The sequence below is a fragment of the Balaenoptera ricei genome, chromosome 2 (genome assembly GCF_028023285.1).
Source record: "Balaenoptera ricei isolate mBalRic1 chromosome 2, mBalRic1.hap2, whole genome shotgun sequence".
Taxonomy (NCBI): Eukaryota; Metazoa; Chordata; class Mammalia; order Artiodactyla; family Balaenopteridae; genus Balaenoptera; species Balaenoptera ricei.
Genome location: NC_082640.1, coordinates 177,026,891 through 177,042,932, shown reverse-complemented (window position 1 = coordinate 177,042,932; position 16,042 = coordinate 177,026,891). Strand labels below are relative to the sequence as shown.

At 36.4% G+C, this 16,042-nt stretch overlaps 1 protein-coding gene across 3 annotated transcripts in view; it reads right to left on the bottom strand.

Moving 5' to 3' along the window:
- The window catches only part of UNC79 (unc-79 homolog, NALCN channel complex subunit), a 209,582-nt gene extending 193,832 nt beyond the window's left edge, over window positions 1–15,750 (bottom strand). For 2 of the 3 annotated variants that reach the window (XM_059915826.1, XM_059915827.1), the window contains exons 1-4: window positions 15,648–15,750; window positions 7,344–7,436; window positions 829–884; window positions 26–155 (exon numbers count right to left, since the gene is read on the bottom strand). In XM_059915826.1, the coding sequence (XP_059771809.1) occupies window positions 26–155; window positions 829–884; window positions 7,344–7,436; window positions 15,648–15,735 (367 nt within the window). In that variant the 5' untranslated portion in view covers window positions 15,736–15,750. The remainder of the gene's footprint in view (window positions 1–25; window positions 156–828; window positions 885–7,343; window positions 7,437–15,647) is intronic. The other variant, XM_059915828.1, reaches the window with a different exon arrangement.
- Between the last annotated feature and the right edge of the window lie 292 nt (window positions 15,751–16,042).

Below are 16,042 nucleotides of genomic sequence, written 5' to 3'. Positions count from 1 at the left end.
CATCACAGAGCTATTCTCCTCTTACCTGTGTACTGTAAGCCCCTGTACTCGCTTATTGCCCCAGGAGGTTTTAAATTGGGCCAGTAATGGAACAGCATTTGCACAGCTGGAGGTTTCACCTGTGAAGGCCCATAGGCTATCACATACAAAAGATCCTAAAGGAGACAAGAAGCATATTTTCACTAGCATCATCAAATAAAAATAAAGGTAGCTCATTCAATATTACCAAAGCAGTGAAAATTCTAATGGACAGATTGAGGTGGTTAATTTCCCTGGAATCTCATCATCCAGATGGGCTTTGCAGATTAAATCATATTATAATATTTTTTAATTATTTTTATGGATCCTGTAAATAAGCCCCCCAGTAGTGTTCAGATGTACACTATCTTTTAACAAATTCTTCTCTCCTCAGAATAACGTGAAAGATTTTAGAATAGCATAAAGCCGGTTTGCCAAATACTGCATTTTTAAAAACATTTCCCTAAAACATATTTCTTAATAATTCACATCTCCTATTTGAAAGAAGAAAGTTTCCCAAGCAACCTTTCAAATCAAGTAAAACTGTCACATAATATAGTATTTGCTAAATTTCAAGAATAAGATATATCCAATTACATTTTCTGTCAAGCCACTGCGTTCCTCAAGTATCATTTCTGCTCTAAATGGTAAATAATTAACCTGTAAGGAAAGGATTATAAGTTCTACCATACCAAAATAATAAGACATCAATAAATTTGATCTAAACAATAGTTTTAATATGCAAACAATTTTTACTGTATTATATAAATTGAACTTGTGACTATGAGTTTAATGTGGCCCCAAACTTACTTTCCAGACTTCTTGTTTATATTTCATGAGGCATTCCAATAATTGACAATGATATACTGTAAGGAAGAAAATATAATTTGAACATGAAATGTAAATACCAGACAAAAGATCCTTTAAAATAAACTATATTAGTCTAAATTATATTAGACTTTTCACCCTAATCATTAAATTAGAAATTACTTATTTTCATATATTCATGCCTTTCAAAAATCATATAAGCCCTTGACTTTATCAAGCTTTATTCCAAGATCCTTGAGAAGTATTTTATTCATCTTAACAAAGGAAATATTAAGAAAACTCCCTAGTAATCATACTTTTATAACATAAACTTATATCAATGTAATCAAGTACTACACGGGGAAAAAAATAGCCTAATAGGATCATAATAAAAGCTTACATTTATTGAGCGTTCATTATGTGCCACGTACTGAGCTAAGAGCTTTATGTATTATGTATCTCATAACCACCATGTTGCAGTTAAAAAAGTGAGGTTTTAAAAAAAAAAAAAAAAAAGTGAGGTTTAGTTTCCTATCTTGCCCAAGGTTGGACAGATAGCAAGTGACAGACTGATGGATTAGAATGGGAGTCTTTTATCACCACCTCCATCTTGTTGAGGAGTCCTTAAAAGCTATACAACAGCAATCTTCTTTGATTTGCCTATGTTTACTTGAGGAATAAAGATACTTTCACCCTAGTTAGATACCCGTTTTATACCTTCCCTAATCTATCTGCCAACCCTATCATGGCACTGAAGTAGGTCTCCCTTTTGTCACCGATGACCTCCATGTCGTTCAATTCTATGGACATTTATCAGTCTGCCTCCCACTTGACTTCCAGCAACATTTAGTACTGCTGACCACCCTCTTTCCTTGACTTCATGACTGACCCTCTCCTATTACCTGTGGCAGACACTGTTGTTGCTACTCAACTGCTATCAACAACCCTTTCTTCCTTGTTCAGCTCCCAGTACACACACTGCCAAGCAAGACAATTTCCCAGATTCTGTTGCAGCTAGGGATGGCCATGTGACTCAGTGCTGGCCAGCAAGACCTAAGAAAGAATCTGCTGAGGAGCTTCTGAAACTCATTTTTCTTCTTTGACAGAAGGAAAAAGGCACACCAGGAGACCTTTCTCTGATTACCGTGACTGATCCTATTTTTGATAGGATTTGATAGGATATATTTTTGAAACCTGTTTTTAGAAGTAGTTATGTAAGAATATAATAACCTCCACTGTGGCATATCTTGCAAACATGAGGAGAAGTTCAAGAGAAACACAAAGATGGCATCTCAGGCCCCTGATACTGCGGAGCTATCTCTAAGACTTCTTCTTCCACTGGCCAGTATCTGTTGGAGTTCCTGAAGGCCTGGTCATAAGTCAAATCCACTTTTCATTCTATGCTCTCTTGTAAGCAATGTCACACTCATATACAGCAATATCTCAGAGATATTGCAGGTTCCATTCCAAATCACAGCAAGAAAGCAAATACTGCAATAACGTGAATCATACAAATTTTTTGGTTTCTCCATGCATATAACAGTTATGTTTGCACTATACAAACATTAAGTATATTAATGTATACTTTATATAAACATAAAGTATATATTAAGTAGTCTATTAAGTGTGCAATAGCAATATATCTTAAAAACCAATGTACACACCTCAGTTTTAAAATATTTCATTGCTAAAAAATGCTAAACATTGTCTGACAATGCAGGGTTGCCACAAAACTTCCATTTGTAAAAAACACAATATCTGTGAAGCACAGTAGAGCAAAGTGCACTAACAGGAGGTATGCCTGTACAACTTCAGGTACCATCTATATGCAATTCAGTGAATAGCACTGGACACTTACATGAGGGCTCAAAGTTCATTACTTCTAGCCCAGAAGTCAGTTCTGAGTTCATAATACAACTTCCTAATTACTATTACCTCTTTTTTCTGAAGAAACCTGATTTATTTGCATTTTTGTGTTTTGGATATGTAGAACTATTACTGAGGTTATGTGTGATTTTTTTCCACAGTTTTATTAAGATATAATTGACATATGACATTGTATTAGTCTAAGGTATATCATCTCCTCTCAAAAGTCTCAAAGACACTTCTAACATAACATGTCCAAAGTAGACCTCATGATCTTCCCTTAGAAACCTGCTCTTTCTCTTCCAGTGGCTCTTTTTGCAGTGAATGGAACCACCATGCACCCAGTTCAGAAGCCAGAATGCAACCATATCCAATACATCACCACACCCTATCAGTTTTACTTCCTAAATAGCTCTCAGATGTATCCACTTTTCTCGGCCTCAACCAACCCTGACTTTTACATGCCTAGACAAATGCAATGGCCTCCTCATGGGTCAATCTGTACCCACTCCAGCTCCTTCTTAATCCATTCTCAACTGCAGCTCGGGTGACACACACACCACCACTCAAAGTCCTTCAGCGCTTTTCCATTAGACTTGGGATGAACGCAGGACTCCCAGAGCCTACGACATCCTGCATGTTCTGGCCCGCAGAAGTCTACAGTCTCATCTCACACCAGGCAGCCCTCACTCTGAGCTCCAGCTACAACGACCTTTCAGTCCCCCCTGCTTGCCAGGCTCCCTTCTGACATATGAGATTCCTCTGCCTGGAAACCTCCATTCCCTGATAGGCCTTGTTAATGCTACTCATCCATCAGTCCTCAGACCAAAGGTTATATTCCCAGAAAAGCCCTCCCTGACCTCTTCAATAAAAGAAAAATCCCCTTTTATAGGGTCTCATCATAGCACAATGTACCTCTTTCGGAGAACTTGTCACAATTGAAACTGGGCATTTGCTGTTACAATTATTTGATTAATGTCTTCTCCTTCCACCACACGATAAGCTTTATGAAGAGAGGAAAGGGTCGGTTCTATTTTGCTAATTATGGTGTTCCCAGTGCCTGGCACATAGCAGATACTCAGTAACTGTTTGTTGAGTATATAAATGGTCCTCTAGACTTGGAATTTTGTGAAGCCATGACTGAGTTCTCAAGTGCAGATGCTCCGGGGTACTTTCTCTTACACGGTGTCTGCTATTCTCCATATGTTTGCTACACGAACCTTGCTCAGAGGAGTCCACTGACTGCCCATGAACAGACCTAGAGAGTCCCTTTATTTAAACTGCTTCCCTTCCTCAAAAATATACAATGGAGAAAAGACAGCCTCTTCAATAAGTGATGCTGGGAAAACTGGACAGCTACATGTAGAAGAATGAAATTAGAACACTCCCTAACACCATACACAAAAATAAACTCCAAATGGGTTAAAGACCTAAATGTAAGGCCAGACACTATAAAACTCTTAGAGGAAAACATAGGCAGAACACTCTTTGACATAAATCGCAGCAAGATCTTTTTTGACCCACCTCCTAGAGTAATGAAAATAAAAACAAAAATAAACTAATGGGACCTAATGACACTTAAAAGCTTTTGCACAGCAAAGGAAACCACAAACAAGACGAAGAGACAACCCTCAGAATGGGAGAAAATATTTGCAAACAAAGCAACTGACAAAGGCTTAATCTCCAAAATATACAAGCAGCTCATGCAGCTCAACATCAAAAAAACAAACAACCCAATCAAAAAATGGGCAGAAGACCTAAATAGACATTTCTCCAAAGAAGACATACAGATGGCCAAGAAGCACATGAAAAGCTGCTCAACATCACTGATTATTAGAGACACGCAATCAAAACTACAGTAAGGTATCACCTTACACCGGTCAGAATGTGCATCATCAGAAAATCTACAAACAACAAATGCTGGAGAGGGTGTGGAGAAAAGAGAACTCTCTTGCACTGTTGGTGGGAATGTAAATTGATACAGCCACTATGGAGAACAGTATGGAGGTTCCTTAAAAAACTAAAAATAGAACTACCCTATGACCCAGCAATCCCACTACTGGGCATATACCCTGAGAAAACCATAATTCAAAAAGACACATGCACCCCAACGTTCATAGCAGCACTATTTACAATAGCCAGGACATGGAAGCAACCTAAATGTCCATCAACAGAGGAATGGATAAAGAAGATGTGGAACATATATACAATGGAATATCACTCAGTCGTAAAAAGGAACAAAACTGGGTCACTTACAGAGATGTGGATGGACCTAGAGAGTGTCATACAGAGTGAAGTAAGTCAGAAAGAGAAAAACAAATATCGTATATTAACACATATATGTGGAATCTAGAAAAATGGTACAGATGACCTTAATTGCCAAGCAGAAATAGAGACACAGACGTGGAGAACAAATGGATACCAAGGGGGAAAGGGATGGGGGTGGGAAGAACTGGGAGATTGGGATTGACTCCTATACACTGTTGATACTATGTATAAAATAGACAACTGATGGGAACATACTGTATAGAACAGGGAACTCTACTTAATGCACTGTAGTGCCCTAAATGGAGGGGATATATGTATATGTATGGCTGACTCATTTTGCTGTGCAGTAGTAGAAGCTAACACAACACTGCAAAGCAACTATACTCCAATGAAAATTAACAAATAAATAAATAAATAAATAAATTGCTTCCCCTCCCAGAACGCCCCACTTACCTTATCAATCAAAATTCTATCTGTAATTTAAGACCCATTCTTTGCTCAAGTGGCACGAAGCCTTTCCTGATTATTTTAACCCATAGAGTTCTCTGATGAATTAATACAGTCTATAGTATTTATTTGGTACTTTTTACATACTACTTTACATTGTAAATTAATGACTTATGTAAACATGCCTAATCTTCCCAATTAGACATAAGCTCCACAGCAAGCATCATATCTTACATTTCAGGGTGGTTTTCGCAATGCCTAGCATGGAGCCATGTACACAGGAGTTTTACACAATGAATTCCTGGTACCTGAGCAAGAACCCTGCTCTACCCTTGATACACAATCAGCTACAAGGACCAGGCTGCCACTTGCTGTCTCCCCCAGTAAAAGTTCAAATGATAATGATGCCCTACCTGCTTGATCTCAGAGAGTCCCCTGGTGGATAGCACCTCACTTCTTATGTTTCCCCCATCACAAGATTAATTTGGGGTCCCAAATGTCATTCTTAGTATAGAATAGCTGGCTATACACGTTCCCCCATGAACAGATGAAGATACAGATTAAGAAGTAACAGAAGTATTTGATCACAGTGGTTTCCCAATGAAACGTTCAACTCCAAGAAGACAATGGCAGATTGTAGAGATCCGTGTTGCCGTTTACTGAGCAGTGCTTATGATGTGTCAAATCACTATGCTAAGGAAGCACTTCACACACACTTAAGTCATTAAATCCTCACAACAACATTTTAAGGTACTACAGGAAGAATCCCCATTTTATAGATGAGGGAACTTGGTCTTAAGGGAGTTAAAGAACTTGCTCAAGGTTAAGCTACCTGGCAATCTGTGCTGAGCTCAGCTATGAACCCACATACCCTTAACCTCAAAGCACACGATTCTACCCAACCTGCTCTACTGCCTCCAACTTAGAAATTAGGACCAAACCCTGATGATGAGACTTTAGTTAACTAACTAGATTCTATGTGAAGGGGTTTTTTTCAGGACATAAAATCTAATAAATATAAATGACATTATGAGGATCCTTTAAGCCAGAGTGAGACACGAGGTATAACTTCCCCAAAAATATACATTTTAATTAAATGCACATAATAATCATAAGGAATTTCATATTTAAAGGATGATACTCCAGGCTAAGAAGCATTAAGATTTTGAAATGAAAAAAATTGTTTTCCTCATGCTGAGTCAAAAACTCAATTATTATTCATTACGTAATGAAGTAGAAGGCTGAAAACAGGGCCACCAAATTTGTTTACTTTCCAAATGAAAATAAAAACTGAGTTCATATCTTAGCATGTGACTCCAACAGTCAGCCCCCTTTTAGGTCAGTTTCCCAAAGTTCATCTGCAATTACACTGATGAATGGAAATCCAACAGAATATATCAGATTAAATCTGTCCCACATTACTAGAAATCGAAGAAACACAGATCAAAATGACATATTACTTTTTATCTGTCCATCTCTATACAAATGTTATAATAACACTCAATGACAGGTTACAATGTACTTTCACGTATAATTAGTGGGGATGTAACAAAAGATTTGTGTGCAAGGATATTCATGAGGTATTAGAGTAGCGAATTCACAAAATATTCCCAGTGGTTACCTTTAGTTGTTAGAACTTCAGGTGATTTTTATATTTCTAATTTAATTATTTCTATATATTTATATTCAAGCAATTTCCAGTCTGTTCTAAAATTGTGTTCTCAGACATTCTAAAAATATCACTAGTCAGCAAGATTACTGCTAATAGCAAGAGGCAAAGGAAATTTATTTCAATTTGAAAGTCTGTTTTCTAACACATCTCCAGTTTCTATTTACCAAGAGAAGTTCTTCTCACGTGAGAATTTCTAGCTTGCTTATTTGATGTCTTATTTAATTATTGGTTTGGAATTAGTGAAGCCATCCAAATTTCCACTTACCTGGATTGGATGTGTACTGCATTGCAATCATTAGCATGGATGATGCGGAGAGATTAACATGGGCAGGAACACCTTCTCTCCTTGAGGAGCCCACTGAAATGAAAATTTTTTTGATTAGACACAATTTAGTTATATATATATTTATATATTTGTACATTTATATTTAGTTGCTACTTTGCATAGAGCATGAGAGCTGAGAAGAAACTTGAAAAAAAAATCAGTAGAAGTTTTGCATAAATAAAACCACAAAATTTGTCCTAGCATACAAACGCTACAGTAGTCATTATCATAGGCACATTTAGGGAGAATCTTCAAGGCGCAGGAGTAATGCCAGAATGTAATGTAATCGTTTTATCAGAATTGTACTTAAATGTGATCTCTGTTTCCAAGATGTTTATATCTAGGTAGAAAAGAAAGAAAAAACAGAATCCTCCATGTACCCAAATATAAGGCATGTTGAAGGTTATCCAAATAAGAAGGTAAAAATAAAACGTTTTTGAACACGACTTGAATGTATTAACTTTAAGAGATGCAGATGAAAGAGTCTACTTTTAATGGGTACCATATGCATTTAGTTATATCAATTTTAAAATTATTTTCAACTCTCACCTATCATTAAACAATTTTATTCAAACCTTCACATGTAACTTCATCATCAGCATCTTAATCATCATGACAATCACTTTTTTAGTTTTCCAGAGCTTACCATCTTCACATCCACCTGAGCTGTTTGAAACACAGCACTTTTTGAATCTGTGAATAATGCGGTTGCTGGACATTTTATCCTATCCCGCAGTATTCAATCACAAAGCCAGTTGGTTTCTTCAAAATTCATCTTTTAGCCATATAATTGTGATCTCCATGAGATAACCACTTACATACTGCTTTTAAGAGACATCTTTAAGTGGCTTGTTTAGGAAGACATCCAATACTGTATTAACTTTCTTTCTCTTTCTTTTTGAATAGAGGGTATCAGGTAACCTCTATAAGCATCCAGAACTATCACTGATGGAGGTCATTTGGGGTAATATGTTGTCTCCAGAGTACTTTATTATTCTAAACACAGTAACTGAGAAAGGGCCCACAATACTTTACAAGGACTCAAATATAAAATGAATTCTTTTTCTCAGGATAATTGCAGGAATAGCAGAAACCTCTCCTTATAGCTGGGCTCCTGTAGCAAATTGTCAAGAAAGCATGAACAGAACAGTAAACAGTGACTATAACACCCTCAAAAAGTCAACTCTCAATTTCCAACACATACTGCAGAAGACCATCAACACAGACAAGAAGAAAAAAGCAGATAACCCTAAAATCTGCTTTATTTTAAAGTATTAAAGTGCAATGTGTGGGAATAGTATCTCACCTACAACCAACAAGAATAAGGCAGCTTATAATAAAACACAGGTATAAAAGAATCATTAAAGCACAAATAAAAGGTTTGTTGTATAGTAAAGTAGAGAAGACAAACAAAAATTTAACATGATTCTTCTTTTTAATGTAAAAAACTGAGCACCACAATGGACAGTGGCCTTTATAATAGCTTTACAGAAATAAACAAATAAAACAGATCCATAATTAAGTTCCATTTACCTGAGTTTGCTTCTATTAATAACTTACTGCTGGGCTGCTGCTAACCCACTAAGCAGGTGATATTCAGGTACATAAATTAGTTTGGTTATACAATATAAATAAGAATTAGTTATTATACAAAGATGTGAGGATCAGCTCGCTGCTCTTAGACGTTAAAGCTGATTAGTCAAATACGATTAATCAAAGAAAAAAATCTTTGTGCCAAATCCTAAAGAACAAGATTCAGTTTCTCTCAGAGTTTAGACAGGGAGATGGTTCAAATTCAGCTTCCGGGGCCCCATACCTAGAGAGTCTAACTCAATCAGTTTGGAAGCAGGAAAGCTACATGTTTAATAAGGACGTCAAGTGATTCTGACCAAGTGGGCCTTGGAGCTGCATTTGAGAAGTACTACTACAGGAATGAGAACAAGAAAGGAAATACTCAGTAAGGTGTCCAAGTGTGGGAGGAATAATTGCATGCCCTTGTGTTCTTTCTTTAAGGGGGAAAAAAAGCAAAAGAAAGTGTAGTCTTTGACATACGCAAGGAAAAATAATTATATGTATACTATATCCATTCCTTTTGGGACAAGTGTTTTCACCTTTGTTTAAACTCATTTCAAACTTTTAAACTATAAGTGTTTCTAAAAAATGAAAACTACTTATTAAGGTAGGCTGAGAAGCACTGTGCCTGGAGGCCTTTAAAAATGGGAGAGATGGGACTTCCCTGGTGGTCCAGTGGGTGGGACTCCACGCACCCAGTGCAGGGGGCCCGAGTTTGATCCCTGGTTGGGGAACTGGATCCCGCATGCATGCCACAGCTAGGAGTTCGTATGCTGCAACTAAAAGATCCCGTGTGCTGCAGCTAAGACCCGGTACAGCCAAAATAAATAAATAAATAAATATTTAAAAAAAAAAAAAATGGGAGAGGTGCCCAAATGTCTCAGATGATTTAGATGAAGTTTATTTGGAGAACAGGACAAATGGCTCGGTGACCTCTGAGTGTCCCCCCTACCCCTACAAATCTACGCTCTCCCTCAAGAATGGTCAGCCACAAAGCCAAGAGTGCTCCCGTGGCTCCAGCCCTCAGAAACTAGCTCCAATATTTCTATAAACAGACAGTGCCTTGCAATTTCATAGCTTCCTAACAGACTGAACAAAATCACCACAATTCTAATTTAATAAACATGCAGAGGCACACATCATTTATTGAATCTTGTTAAAAAGGCACGAGGCAAACAGATGTGCAGCTTGTCCCAGTGAGGCTGTCTAAGGTCAAAGCTACATACGATGGAAGGAAGCAGAGAAGTAATCAAAATAAGAAAATTTTACATTTAATGTTGTGCTCAGAAAATACTATTAAGTTTTAAGGCCTATTCCCTGATCCTCCTAGCACCACCAAAACAATCATTACCACCATCCCCTCCTTCTATGAACAATAACAATTTCTTAATCTGTTTCTGCATTTTATAATTCCTAACGTGTTATCATGTACAGCTCTTATATGATTCTCATTTTTAAAAAAAAGTATATGGGAAAAGCCATTTTATAAAAGAGAAACCAAATTTTGCATGCGAACACCAACCTAATTATTAGGACTACAGCCTAAGTCACTTGACTTCACAGCTAATGTGCTAGTCACTTACTTATTCACAGAGTATCTTTTTTTCAGTATCCAGACATTGTTCTAGGCCCTTGAGACACCGCCATAAATAAGATAGGCAAGTCTTTGTCTTTATGAAGCTTAAATGCTAGAGCTGTGCTATCCAATATAGTAGCCACACGTGGTTAAATTTAAACTAATTAAAAGTAAACTAAATTAAAAATTCAGTATCTCTCACTAGATACATTTTCAAGTGCTCAGTTGCCACATGTGGCTAGCGGCTATTCTATTGGACAGCACAGAATTTTATATAACATTTCCATCATTGCAGAAAGTTCTGTGGACAGCACTATTCCAGAGGAACAGGCAAACAAATACCTGTGAAGAAACATAAAGCAGGGCAAGGGAATATGTAGAAAGCAACGGAAGGTCCTATTTTAGCTTGAGAGTAAGGAAGGGCCTCTGGGAAGACTGTGATACTTGAGCTGAGACCTGAAGGGAGTGAGGAAGCAAATCATGTGACCATTTGCAAGAAGGGCTTTGGACACAGAGGAAAAAAGCCTGGAGCAAAAGCAAAAGCTTGGTGCCTTTATGAAACTGCAGAAAGGCCAATATGGACAGAGCAGAGTGAACATTAGCAGACGCAAGTGATGAAGTAGTAAGATAAGCAGGGCCCACATCACAAGGCAGAGGGCCTTGTGGGCCACAGAAGGGTGTTGAATTTGATTTGTAGGAGTGATGGGAGGCTATTACACGTTTTTGAAGAGGGAAGTGACATGATCTGACTCACATGTTTGGAGGATAGCTCTGGCTTTTTGGTGGAGAGCAGGCTGTAGGAGGGCTAAGAGTAGAAGCATGGAGACCAGCTCAGAAGCTATTGGTCTGGTCCAGATGAGAGACAGTGGTAAGAAGTGGTCTGAATTGAAATATATTTAAATAAACCCCTCTAGCCTTATACCTTTTTAAGGGTTAAAGGTAAGGGAATCACCTGGGAAGAAGAAAAACATTCTGATGCCAGTTCTACCATATGACAGAACCATTTCCTGTGCTGCCTGGATTAGCAAGTGGCCTCTGTTTGTGTAAGCAGAGGTAACTGTGTTCCATGAGATAGGGTTTGAGCATAAGATACCTGTGCTGTCAGAAGGTCATATCAGTTCAACATAAAGGGAGGACTAAGACACCATGAACCTGAAGTCTATGTAGCATTAAAATATGTGCAGATTGGTAGATTAATAAAAAGTCATAGAGACAGGATTGCCCATCAACACTGCAGGTTCTATGAGATCAAAACCTGACATAACAATTACTGTTATTATACAACACACTCTAGGGTAAAAAAATCCCAAACCTCAGTAGATGGCCCGTTATTATTTCAAGCAATATTTAAGATGATAAAATTTCAGGACAACGTGATTTTGAGCAGAATATTGGAATTAGTTGCAATGGGATTTGACATGTCTGTTATTTGACTGAGTGTTATACACTGGTATAACATCAGACAATATTCAAAGGTCATTCCCATATGTTATGTCATGGTCTTCACAACAAACATTGTGATGTAGACAAGTGAGGTTACAGTTATTCACAAATTTACAGCTAAAGAAACTAAAGTTTGATAAGGTTGAGAGATTCAGCCTACAATTCAGCCCTTCTGGATTCCTATTCCAAAACATTTCCCACAATTCAATAATAAAGCTCTTAAAGTATAGTAAGATCTACTTTATAAAAACAATCATTAGCTAATAAAACAGATTTTATATATAAAAGATTATTTAAATACCATCAATATCTTGTGTTGGTATTTTACTGTCTTTTTTCTATTATCTTTACTTATTACTGTTTGGAAGATCATAGAACATAACACGCATCCTCTGTAGTAGCAATAGAACAAAAAAATGATACAGGGCCAATGGTTTGGAAGCAGACCTTCAATTAAATCATACAATTGCTTTTAATTCAATGTAAAGATCTAAATGAACCTCTTTTTTTACCTGAGGATGAGTGATTTTTGAGGAAATTTAAGTTGGAAAAGAAACTAGATGAGACTGCACAGTTCAGGATACCAAGATACCACTAGAAGGCTCTTTCACTGATTTAATTGTTCAGCTTTACTATTCACTTTAAAATAATGTATCCTACATCACATAATGTTCATTTGGGACCCGCTTTTTCTTTTCTCTGCCAAAATATCATCTTCCCAACATCCATATTTCAATTTGGTCCACAAATCACAGAACCTTTGTGGAAAAAGAGAGGTTTCCATGGTGAAATGCAAATGACTTTTTCAATTCTTAGTAACTCCTTTAATATACATATATAAACAAAGCCTATTGCCCACATGTGGAATAAAAACAAGTGTATCTTAATATATACACAAGGAAAGAGTTAACAAGAAAAGGTTATGTCAAAGGAAATTTTTATAATAAATTGCAGTTTGCTCTGCAGCACCTCAAAGGAGTTATTTAAAATAAAAGCACAGTACTTGGTTTATTGACAAAAATGACATAAAAGACATAACTGATATACATGCAGGGCTCTTAAACTGAAGGAGCTGCAATACCTCATTAGGTCCACTTGAGAGCTCAGACTTTCATCTTCTAAGTCCTTAATGATACAATCATTTAACACCTGAAAAACTGTCCATGTATTACATTTGACCTTGTGAATACCATACCAAAGAGATAAAAGCCTTTTTGTCTTAAAGATTTTATCAAGTCCTCAGAAAATGCAACATCCTTCATCTCAGGTCTGAAATAAAAATATTCTGGAAGAAGTTAAATGCTCCCCTCTTGTTCTGGTCAGAATTTCTACACACTGAAACAACTTCCAAAAATAAAACCAACATGGACACAAACAAGAGACACACATTCTCACATCAATTTAGTTTGACTTGATTAATCTGGAACTCAATCCCCTCCATCTTTGGATCTATGTCCTTTGTATCTACTCTATGAAGGAGTAAGTACAAAAGAAATGCCTGAATCGTTTAATAGAATTTGGCTTTAAAGGTTAGTACCACAATTTATTTTCAAAGATTTAAAGATGATAAAGATTGGCTACTGTTGAACTACAGGAATGGTGACGAGAAACGAGAAAGTCAGAACTAGGAGACTAAAACCAGAGCAACAAAATAAATGAACCAGATCAGCGATTGCATTGGAGGAAGATATGTGCCTCTTACGTAAAATAAGATTGATGTTATTTAACCTAGAATTATTAAGCCAGAAATAACCTTAGAGATGGAACATTATTTTCTAAACCTCTCCTTTACAGTAAAAAAAAAATGGAGACAGAAATGACTTGTCCCTACCCTTTAAACGAACACCAAGCTACTCCACTAATGAGCACTAAAATATTCACACAAGTTTTGTAAACCCAACTTACTATTTTGTTCTCCTTAGTTGCCAAGTTCACACATTTAAATAAGTAAGGATTCCAATGTGACTACAAGGCATGTTTTGGGGTCTGTTTCTAATTAAGCAGAAATTAATAATCAAGGGTGAAGAAACAAGTTGCCAGCTGTCACATGCTCGGTTGCTCTTTATAACTTCAAGGGCCTGAAATATGCACTACATCTCCCAAAATTATTAACTTATTTCTAAGAAGGAAGGATACAGTGAATTTACACTCGTTATTAGAAAGATGCAGCCTCACCTGCTATTCTTAAAAGAAAAAAATTTCTATGCCTAAGTTTAACAGTTAACATACTTATTAAAAAAAAATACAACTATGCAATCCTAAGGCTGTATCCATAAGCAAGTACTTGCCAATAAGGTTACACAGAACCGAAAAAGAGAATGATCAAATATTCTATTACTTGAACAGTATAATCAGTCTGCTAATTTTTTAAATAGCTATATAATTTAGGCAGAAGTCAGACTCTTTGTTTAAAAGACATGAAAATTACAATTCCATAGCTAAAATTAAACTCATTGTAAAATAAGTAAATGTGGCTCAAAGGTACATATGTTTACCAATTGTTATTACAAAGCAACAACTTTAATAAGATCATAAGTACATAACATTAAAACAGTGAAAAATGATCTCTAGGAATTGAATGTGACCAACACAGGCATTATTATAGAACAAGACTTAAGGGAAGGAGAGAAGTAAACTAACACTTATTGAACACTAGGCATTGTGCTAGCACTCTATCAATGTTCCAGTTAATCATCTCAATTGTCACAGCGACCTTATGAGGCAGTATTATCATTATTCTCATTTTACAGGTAAGAAACAGAAAGGTTAGGTAACTTGCCTAAGCTCACACAGCTAGTTGGTAGCAGAGCTGTGATTTGAATCTAGATCTGTTTGACTCCTAAACCCATAATCTTTTCAGATTATCCACTGAAATGTAGATTAATTAATCACCCATTTCTTTTAAAAAATACTTTAACAGGATTTTGATCATAAAAAAACACAACCCAACTTATTTTTTTCTCTCTGTTATCACATCTGGAAAGCCTGCAGAATTAAGTTTATAAAAGTGAAACAGAATTCAAATCGATTCCACGTTTATAAGAGTACCTTGCACATGAGTTGTAAACGTCAGCTTTTTTCAAAGTGTTTTCATAAATTTTGACTCATTTTGTCATCACAACACCCCTGTGAGGGAAAGCTGATGATATCATCATTCTGGAGATGAAGTTTCAACTATGTCAGTTGCCCAACCTCACATCATACAGCAGATTACAGACAGAACTGAGACCACAGGAGATCTACATATCCTGATTCTATCCATTGCTCTTCCCTGCACACCCTACTGCTTTCAGATGCAAAAGATAAGAATTTCTACATCTAAGGCAGCACTTCACTCCACGCTTTTTTCTAAAGTAGCCAAAAAATACCATAATTTATATGGAGGAAATACAGACTGTGCCTTGACATGTTCTTTCTTCCTATCCAATAAGATCAAACTATGTGAATACAACAGTTCTAAGGTATAATTGTCTTTTTCTTTCTATGATGTTCACCATACTATTCATGATGAAATAACTGAATTTAAATCAAAGCACATGTATACAGCAAGTGATTCCATTATAATCTTGAAAATCTGTAGCCTAAACAGCAAAAGCAATTTCCATTCATACAACACATAAAAATCATCTAGTATTAGGTAAGACCGAACTTACATATAGCCATTGGTAGAAAAGATGTGCTGAGATATTCAATAATATCCTTGTGCAGAAACGGAGGAAAGGTAGCTAAAGTTGATATCATCGTGTAGGGCAAAGTACTCAGAATATCATCATTGAGAAAGGGGAGCAAACACGTAGTTGTATAAAATATTGACTGTCCAAGATCTACAAAACAAAATGAAGTAATCAGTCACTGAATATTTTGCCATTTAACAAAAAATGCTAATTTTACATTTTAAGTTTTTATGAACTGGTTTAAATTATAAGCAACCATCACTCCCTTCCTATCAAGAGTTCTGTAGAGTACGTACACAGTCTTTGATGAATGATTGCATTAAGAAATATACAGTTGATTCGTGAACAACACAAATTTTGAACTGTTGGGTTTC